Source organism: Mytilus galloprovincialis, chromosome 8, assembly GCF_965363235.1.
Source record: "Mytilus galloprovincialis chromosome 8, xbMytGall1.hap1.1, whole genome shotgun sequence".
NCBI classification, from domain to species: domain Eukaryota; kingdom Metazoa; phylum Mollusca; class Bivalvia; order Mytilida; family Mytilidae; genus Mytilus; species Mytilus galloprovincialis.
The window spans coordinates 68,209,884-68,220,363 of NC_134845.1; the positions used below are offsets into that span (position 1 = coordinate 68,209,884).

The window sequence follows — 10,480 nt, forward strand, 5'->3', positions numbered from 1 at the left end:
AAAATGTTCTTACCACTTGGGGACAGGAAAATTATTTTCACGTTTTTTCTGTATCCTTTGATCATAAGTGTATTTGCTATTTACAATCAGATCCAAGTTTATCCACGGCGGTCACTGATTTATTATATAGAGAGTCTCTCTATATAGTATGTCAGTGACTACCGTGGATAGTTAGTATAGTAAATAGCAAGTACACTTTATTTTTAGTATATGTATGTTCATAGTATACAGTGTTCTAGTTATAATTAAGCAAAAAGTAGAGATTTGTTGCTTATCGTTTTACCGCCCCTCAAGAATTACTTGATTTTACTGGTCGTTTTTATAAAATTCTGCTGATTTAATCAAAACTTTTTATTTTGATTTACATGTCCGGGAACAGTGATGGCGGTGATATTTTTTCTGAGGTAGACATTTCGTGCAGTTCTTGTTCGTTAGTACTCGGTGGTCTACAGAGATTATCTTGATCTTGATTTTGATCGGAATGTTTCAGTGTATCATGCATGTCATGTTCATCAAAACATTTTGCTGTGAGGTAATCATGAATATCAGGATCAGGTACAATGGGTTGATAAGGATTGAGATAACCATCATAAGGAATGCAGTCATCTTTAACTGATGATACATTTGAACTTTCTGCAGCTGGGATTTGGTCTTGACCTGGCAAATCAATCATTTTAGATTCATCAATTGTGTCATAGACTCTTTCATATTGATCCTGCTCTTGGTGGCTGCTTACTGATATATTTTCGATGTTGTCTACTACCACAACGTGTTGTTTATTTAAATTTCTATTATGTTTTCTTCTATACCGATTAAGGGCAACCAAACACAAGGTTAGCACGAAAGTAACGGCACTTGAACATATTATGTAAACAACGGTTTCCGTTTGCATAGATCCTGCAAAAAAATATGCTTCGAATATATAGAAAATAATTATGAGGTTGTATTTGAACAAATCAAATGTCAGATAGAGATCAATGGTTCAGTTGGTCTGTCGAATACTTATATATATATATACAGGTAGATTTCATAAAATTTTGAAGAAGAAAAACAGTATTATAAGAAAGAACGACTGAAATCTATGGTACACTTCCCATCAGATTTAAGTAAGATCACCACCATGAATTGGTTGACCGTCACAACGATTCTCAAAAAAGAAAGAACATGTTTTCGAATTTGAAATATTAAGATACCAATAAGTCGTCTTATCTGAAGATTTACCAATTGTGTAATCTTTCCTACCTTAAGATATTGTCCGAATAATTGGCATGACGAGTGAGCATTGCATAACATTATCATTATTATAATAAGATTTATTTTGAAACTAAAAATATGGAAAGTAAAAATATTTACCGGTTATGGAAGATTCCTTTGATGATGTTCTTTCATTTTCTTTATCTTCAGGTTCTTAATAAAACATGAAAATTTAAAATTGAAATTTAAATTGTTCAATTAAGCCATATTCAATTGTATTGTTGTCTCACCAATGTTCATGCTCCCAGCAATAATGTATAATTGTTGTTTTAAACCAAACATTGCATCAACTAGCCAGTCAACCAAGAATGAGATCACCTTTGCCGAAAAAAGATTGTTATGTTTACAACAAATAATTGATCAATAGAACTAGTAATATGTGTCACTGATAATCAACTTTCAATATGTATAATATTCTATTACCAAGAACTAGATTTAAACAGATAATTGATTAAATATAACTGAAATAATATATACATTTTACATAATTAACATTGAAAATTAAAACGAACAAAAAAGTCAGATATTTTACCACAGCTAGATTATCGTCCATTGTCGATTGTGTAATTGAACAATTTAATGTCAAATGCCTCTTTATGTTTTAAAAATGATATTTTAATCGTTTGATCAATAATGTTTTCTTTTTCGATTCAGATACGAACCATTTTACAACAACTAGAGCAGCATATAAATTTAAAATTCTGTGTACCATTTTCATTATGTTAGGTAAGAAAGTAGATATCTATATGTTCTATTCTATACAACACTGACATGTTTTATTGTTTCGTCTTTTATCAGATGATTTTTTTCCCTCGAATTATGCTTAAACAGTTCAAATAAGATATGAATATGTGTCTCATATAGTTTACTAGTTAAATTGTTCAATTATTAATAAAGATATTCGCTCAAACGTATTATATTGAAAAAAGAACAGCTAATTCCTTCGATGTTGTTGAATAAAAGTCAATTTAGCTCATTTAAAGTTAGTGCCGTGTACGACCAACTCTCGACCCAAATACTGCTACGCATCTCGTCGGAATGGATTCTATCAATGCCTTTCTGTTGTTGTTTTGATATGCTAGTCTGTCCTGTTGCAACATTTGTATGTGCTGATGAAGGGTCTGAGGCGGGGTTGACGCTAGCGCACTCGTTTATGCAATTGGTCCAGTAGTTGCTCAATAGGATTCAAGTTCGGTTATTTGGAAGACCATGGATTCAAAGCACACATTGATGTTATTCTGCTTAAGTTAGTTCAATGTGTAACTCACTGTATGAGGCCTAGCATTTTCCTGCTGGAATAATTTCGTCCATCTGTCATTAGCATGCATAATGTGAGGTTGAGTAATTTCGTCTATGTACATTTAGGCCGTTAAGTTATTCAGAACATGCAGCAACTCCGTTTTACGGTTCACGAGAGATAGCTGCATTATGACACTTCGAAGCTGTCAACTTTTTGGACACTAGAGAAAGCCAAACATACCTGTACGCACCGGTAGACAAGGATTCTTCTATCCCGGTATTGAAGCTTGATACGGGATTCATCACTGAACCAGATTCTGCGCCGGTAGCAAAATGTCCATCCCCTAATCTGTTGCGCAATCGTACTCTATTACGTCTGTGAAGCAGCCGCAGTACGGGTCCAAAAACGACCTCCATGGTTTAATGTCATGCTTTTCCAGTTGACGGACTGTTTGTAAGCTGATTTTTTTTTTTTGTATTGAGAAAAAAAATCAGCTTACAAACAGTCCGTCAACTGGAAAAGCATGACATTAAACCATGGAGGTCGTTTTTGGACCCGTACTGCGGCTGCTTCACAGACGTAATAGAGTACGATTGCGCAACAGATTAGGGGATGGACATTTTGCTACCGGCGCAGAATCTGGTTCAGTGATGAATCCCGTATCAAGCTTCAATACCGGGATAGAAGAATCCTTGTCTACCGGTGCGTACAGGTATGTTTGGCTTTCTCTAGTGTCCAAAAAGTTGACAGCTTCGAAGTGTCATAATGCAGCTATCTCTCGTGAACCGTAAAACGGAGTTGCTGCATGTTCTGAATAACTTAACGGCCTAAATGTACATAGACGAAATTACTCAACCTCACATTATGCATGCTAATGACAGATGGACGAAATTATTCCAGCAGGAAAATGCTAGGCCTTATACAGTGAGTTACACATTGAACTAACTTAAGCAGAATAACATCAATGTGTGCTTTGAATCCATGGTCTTCCAAATAACCGAACTTGAATCCTATTGAGCAACTACTGGACCAATTGCATAAACGAGTGCGCTAGCGTCAACCCCGCCTCAGACCCTTCATCAGCACATACAAATGTTGCAACAGGACAGACTATCATATCAAAACAACAACAGAAAGGCATTGATAGAATCCATTCCGACGAGATGCGTAGCAGTATTTGGGTCGAGAGTTGGTCGTACACGGCACTAACTTTAAATGAGCTAAATTGACTTTTATTCAACAACATCGAAGGAATTAGCTGTTCTCTTTTCAATATAATACGTTTGAGCGAATATCTTTATTAATAATTGAACAATTTAACTAGTAAACTATATGAGACACATATTCATATCTTATTTGAACTGTTTAAGCATAATTCGAGGGAAAAAAATCATCTGATAAAAGACGAAACAATAAAACATGTCAGTGTTGTATAGAATAGAACATATAGATATCTACTTTCTTACCTAACATAATGAAAATGGTACACAGAATTTTAAATTTATATGCTGCTCTAGTTGTTGTAAAATGGTTCGTATCTGAATCGAAAAAGAAAACATTATTGATCAAACGATTAAAATATTATTTTTAAAACATAAAGAGGCATTTGACATTAAATTGTTCAATTACACAATCGACAATGGACGATAATCTAGCTGTGGTAAAATATCTGACTTTTTTGTTCGTTTTAATTTTCAATGTTAATTATGTAAAATGTATATATTATTTCAGTTATATTTAATCAATTATCTGTTTAAATCTAGTTCTTGGTAATAGAATATTATACATATTGAAAGTTGATTATCAGTGACACATATTACTAGTTCTATTGATCAATTATTTGTTGTAAACATAACAATCTTTTTTTCGGCAAAGGTGATCTCATTCTTGGTTGACTGGCTAGTTGATGCAATGTTTGGTTTAAAACAACAATTATACATTATTGCTGGGAGCATGAACATTGGTGAAACAACAATACAAGTGTCTACTAAATAATCTAAACACATCAATGAACATAATTTAACATGGAGCACGACTCATTCCAAATAAAAGTATTTGGGAAATAATGGCTTCAATTCTAAGCCTTATTAAACAGGCATGCCAAACGTCAACTAACGGCTATGACCGTATCAAAATAGACTAAAGACCCCTTGCTTTAAAACAATTACAAACAAATCATTGAGCCGTTACAAAATTCTCGAAGCTGGATCAATTTAGGAACAGCGGAACTTTAAAGTACGCTTTAAATCGTTGGTTGATCACTAAGTAATCAGCTAAAGCTAAGTTCAAATATCTATATATATATTGAAGAATTATGAAATAACACTAGATACACCTTGTATAATTGTTTAAAGCCGGAACAAAAGTAAGAACTGTTTATTTAAATTTGAAAATCTGAACTCACCAGTTTGACATAAAGAGCACGAAACAACTAAAAACGTACTATTGATATCAAATACCGATCATTCTTTTAGAAACCAAAAAATAATTCAATTGTTCAAAACAATGTTTGAGATAGAATTATCTTTGTGAAAACAACACATTGCAGAATCAACTTAATTGAAAAAAATTAAAGGTATCATTTAACATTTAGAATGTAATAATGTATTAAACATTGAGAATAGAATCAATGTTTGCACCGATAAGTTTATTTTAAAAATCTCAAAGTAGCAATCATATCACAAATGATAATATCTTCCTTGATGAACCCTTAATATACTCGGTAAAAGTTATGAAGTGATATCCCGTTTTTAATGTAATTTCTACTACAAATTTTGAAGCAAAATATGTGTGTCTTTAAAGATATTTACGTTAAAACTGTATACATCCTTTATATATATATGAGAAGCGAGGATGTATTGATTGGTTGATAAAATTGTGTTTTACGCAACTTTCAGTAGTATAGTGCTATTTTGTGGCGGACATTTGTTTATGGTCGACGAAGCTGGTGTGCACGGTAGGTGATTGCATTGTTTCGGACTTATAACCTCTGTGTTGACTTGCTTGTGATACACTAGATACTTAGAAATCGAGACCCCACTATAACACATAAAATTAAGACAATATGCCTTACAAATAAAACCTATAATACTGTCAAATACCTTTTCCATTCAATAATCCAGTAGTAGATTTCTTTCTGTATCTGTGAAGAATAACAGCATAAGATCAATTGTATAATAATGATTATTATTTATTCATTTATTTTCTACCATAATACACATTTAACAAACGAATCACTTTCTCGTTTTTTTCAAACGAGTCTGAGAAAATTCCGACTATTTACATTTTCGTAATACATTTACTGATAAATTTGAATACATGTTATCTGACTTACTTTATATCAAAACAAAACCGTTTTTTTTTAATAAGTTAGTTGTATTGCTTGTAAACAAATTCATGCTTCATTTTTGAAATTCTGAAGTGTTAACATAGTGGGCACCGATTCAGAAGTTCTTTGTTAAATTAGATGTTGATTCACAAGACTATGATCAGGCGGAAACCCCGTTGAAATAGAACAATAGAATCGAAGCTCCTTGTTAGAGACGGCGATAAATGCTAACTGTAATATTTACTATGATAGTAACAAATTTTTTTAAAAGTTAATAGAAAAAAATAAAACGACAATTTTCTTCTAAATTACGAAGTGTTTTATTTAAAAAACACCATTTGCATAAGTTTTCAGTTTTTCTTTTACATAGTAATGCAGAACAATTAGATATCAAGTCGACGACATGGGTATCTATCAAGTTGGATGTAGAAAATGCATAACCTCCGATTAAAAAATAAACTACCACGGACAAAGAACATATCAATATATTAGTTCAGTAATTTTTGTTTATGCCCTTCCATTACGTGACTCAAGAAAAAAATCCACAAAATGGGTAATAGTTGTATCGAAAAGAGAAAATCGAGTGCACCTTTTTATTTTAGGGCGTGTTTGATGTGTTTATTTTGTTTTTAAAACGTACAAAGCAAGAGTATTTGATTTATCATCTCGCTTTAGAATCTATCATTTCTAAATATCAAAGCTACAGGTTGACTTTATAACATAAGAAAATCTCAGTACGAAAAGATAAAATATATGGGTCAAGTGAAATACCTTTCTAATGAATCACAAAAACAGAGTAAGTTTGTTGGAATAGCTATCTGTTTACTAAAAGTACTTGACGATAGTCTTTCAAGTTGAATGATGAAAATCTTCAAAAAAATATATTTTTTGTGTGTGATAATTAGGGTTTTTAATCTTCAACCACTGAACATTTTTAGTCTGCTCTTCCACGAAATATTTATTTTGAATTCTTTAAATGTTGAAGAATTTTCGAAAATTCCACATCAGACAATAGTTTTAAGTTGAATCAATGTACACAAGATTATTACCTGATGCTCATCATCTTGTAGAAACACTTGTCTTTTAAAATACAACTGACATATAAGGATTGTAATGGTGCTATGCGGATAAATCTATCGGTTTTCAAGAGCAAAATTGGCAGCGCGTCATCTTTACATTTCTACGATTGTGAAAATGAACTGGCGTAATTGGGAGATAATTTTGACGAAGTAGAATCCCGACTGGATGTTCTATGCTGTTATCGTTCCTTTGAAAACATAAGCAACAGTCAATGCTTTTTTCAATGTTTTTTGTTGGCTTCAGTTCTAAAACATGGTATGGCAATTTATGTTATTCTATGACTGTAGCCTGTTATTTATATCTGAAATCGTACTGTATAGGGAGTGGTATGCATTATTAATGATAAAAATGCGTTCTTTTAAGTTACCTATCAAAAGCATGACAACGGAATAGGACCTTTTACGTCAAACATAAAGTGCAACAGCAACGCGGAGTCATTTTCTTTAACACGAAAATAATTTACTTTGAAAGAGACAGGTTAAATTTCTCTCGATAATAAGATACCGCTTGATATCAGTTTTCGTTGTTAAACTTCGTTAAAACTAATAGAATAACAAACGACTTGTTTATTATCATATATAAATTGGATAGTTCGAATATATACCAAGCAATACTCAATTTGAACTCAATATCAACCCTATGCTAATTCTTTTCATGATTGGACGTTCTTATCTAAAAATCTGTTGTAGTAACCCTGAACGTCGGAGTGTTTCTGAGATAACTCAGTAATGGATACAAAAAAAACCCATAATTATATTATATGTCATTTAACAAATATAGGAAGGTAATATTCCTTTTGGTATCATTTCCTTAGTTTTCTGAATATGTTTTACCACTTAAACAAAACTTCCTTAGAAATTGGCAGCTTAATAGAGAATACTTAGTACACAAAATATGGATATTCAGTATGATTAACATTGAGACAACTACCATGAGAATATGGATTCAATGAAATATAGGTCACCATACGGCTTTCATAAATATTGAACACAATACTGTATATTCTATTATACAATGCTCCACTTTTACAAAATGTAAAACAATTCAATAAAAAAACCAACATAACGGCTTGAATTATGACAAAGCTGGAAATAAAATTCGACAGACAAAAATGACGACAATTACTAAATTACCTTTCAAGACCAAGAACAGGAAGACTACACTCGAACAAAACGTACCTTATTTAACGTTCTAAAAATGGTTGGCATGTTATTTTGGAAGGATATTGCAATGACATTGTATATCTAGACACAACTGGTTTTTTTTCTCAGAAAATGTTGAAAATACAATTGATCCGCATCATGCTGCAATTAATTCTTTTTTCAAAATAAAAAAAAACCCACATATTTTTTCATCAGCAATCAAAACTGGACTGTTGAGTTGGTGTGGAAATCATGTATTAATTCAGACTTAAGAAAGAACAGATTGTACAAAATTCGTGTAAATCAGGAAACATTAATTTTCTGTCAATTGATTATAATCCTTTTTCAGTGGATTTTCTTGTCTTTAATTCAGTTTTGTTACAGTGTCAGACTAAATAAGTAACTAAATTAAATTGAGAACGAAAGCGACAACAACCCGACCATAGAGCCGAGGGCCACCAATTGGTCTTCAATGTAGCGAGAAACTCCCGCACCCGTAGGCGTCCTTCAGCTTGCCCCTTAACAAATATGTATACTAGTACAGTGATAATGGACGTCATTCTAAACTCCGAATTATACACAAGAAACTAAAATTAAAAATCATTCAAGACTAACAAAGGCCAGAGGCTCCTGACTTGGGACAGGCGCATAACAAATATAGGAAGGGAATATTCTTGTGGTATCATTTCCTTAGTTTTCTGGATAACATTTGAAAGAGATTACACATCGTAGCTTTAAAAGACTTTGAGCGTTCCAGGTTGACGGAAATCTACTCGGATATTGTTTCAGTCTTATTTGCAGTTGTAACATGCGATTTATCATTAATTTTTACAAATTGTTAGCATATTCATACTTACGGAGGGGGTTTAATATAGTTACAAGACGAGTTTCGCGATAGTGAAGTCTTGCATTCATAATCTGGAAGAGTTGAAAATGATAAAAAATAATTAAAACAGATCATTCATTTCCTTAGTAATACTTACGATAAGAAAAGGTCAAGAAAAAAACAAGACGTCAGATTTTATATCTTAGGCAATGCTTATGAAATTATGTGAAAGTAGTGGGTATTCATTCTGCATTAGCTCAAATGTCTGTCAAATTCACTTCCATAAGTATATTTCAAGGATAGAGAGAGAGAGAGAACTCATCCCCAGATCTAATGTAATGTCAGAGAATGCTCTTCGCATTTCTTGTATGGCTAAATTTTGTATATTCTATCTATGTATAAGATGATCTAGTATGCTATAAAAGATCAGATCGAAATATTATTTTTGGCTACTGTTGACAGTTAATCAAAATGTGGTCTGAAAATGCACCAAATGTATAAAGCGTTAATTTAAATGTTTTATTCATTTCCAATTTTGATCACATTGCCCAGTTGATATTAACACAACTTTATAGCCAGAGCCCGTATGCATAAAGCCCCATGAGCTAATCAATTCAATCGCATTTAATTATCGAAGGACATGTAGAAAAATTCGTCTGTTCGGAACAAATCTTACGTTAAGTAGCTTGAAGCATACGGGCCAAGGTCATTACAAACGCTTGCCGGTATTTTACAAATAGCGTCACATTTGCTTATGCCAGATCAACAAATCAATAAAATATCCAACAATGGATTCATCAACTTTAACATAGTATCGTTCTGCAATATTATGCAGGTGCTGATAATATTAGATTTAATGAATTCTAACGATTAACGAAACGACTGAGGAAAGGAAGTCAGCTACTAATTATTAAAAAATACAAGCACGTTATCTGGAGTTTTACAAAAATGTAATTAATTTTTTCAATCAACAGAATGTATTGCTTATTCGTTTATCTTCATCACTATCTATCTTACCTAAAGTTAAAATATGATTCGATGGACACGTCTTTTTATAACACGTACAGTCTTCCACTGATGGTTTGCAGTGACACTTTTCTCTAGTTGGATATACATGAGCATATCCTTGGGTGTGATCACATCGACACACACTATCATCAAACACCTCACCGTGATCATACATAATCTGCCCAAGTTCATTACAACGTGATTTAACAAACACGCATTGACTGAGTTTATGTGACCAAAATCTAAAAGGTTGATACCGCAAAATATCACAACCAGTGTTCTTTCGAAAGATTCCAAGCACATATTTCTGTCCTAGATAAAATAGACAACACTTTTGTTAGCTTGTTTCAATTTCTTAAACCTTTGTCAAATAAAATTGAGAATGAACATGGGAAATATGTCAAAGATACAACAACCCAACCAAAAAACAAAGTATGTTTTGTCAATTTATTATTTTATGTGTGCTTATAAATGAGTTGTTACTGATTTTTGTAGCCTTTTTTGTTGCAGTGTTACATTGCCTCAGGAAAGGGGTATTGAGTTGTGACACATGTGTATAACAGCAACATCTTTACTGTGTTTTTTCCGAAGTAAAGATTTTG

General features: G+C 32.5%; 1 protein-coding gene across 1 annotated transcript; it reads right to left on the minus strand.

Moving 5' to 3' along the window:
* Positions 1–336: 336 nt before the first annotated feature.
* On the minus strand, positions 337–10,186 carry LOC143042431 (uncharacterized). The gene is made up of 5 exons (XM_076214716.1): positions 9,888–10,186; positions 8,902–8,962; positions 5,596–5,636; positions 1,354–1,407; positions 337–897 (listed from the first exon to the last, which is right to left on the minus strand). The coding sequence occupies exons 1-5, from the start codon at positions 10,051–10,053 to the stop codon at positions 362–364; spliced, it is 858 nt and encodes a 285-aa protein (XP_076070831.1). The 5' UTR covers positions 10,054–10,186; the 3' UTR covers positions 337–361.
* Positions 10,187–10,480: the final 294 nt, after the last annotated feature.

What these genes read in the sequence shown, in the direction of transcription:
- LOC143042431 (XM_076214716.1), bottom strand. Translation starts at nt 10,053, where the DNA reads ATGTATGATCACGGTGAGGTGTTTGATGATAGTGTGTGTCGATGTGAT. An exon ending in GAATCATATTTTAACTTTAG is followed by an intron (nt 8,963 to 9,887) that starts GTAAGATAGATA and finishes CAACTCTTCCAG; the next exon opens with ATTATGAATGCAAGACTTCA. An exon ending in AAAGGAATCTTCCATAACCG is followed by an intron (nt 898 to 1,353) that starts GTAAATATTTTT and finishes ATTTTTTTGCAG; the next exon opens with GATCTATGCAAACGGAAACC.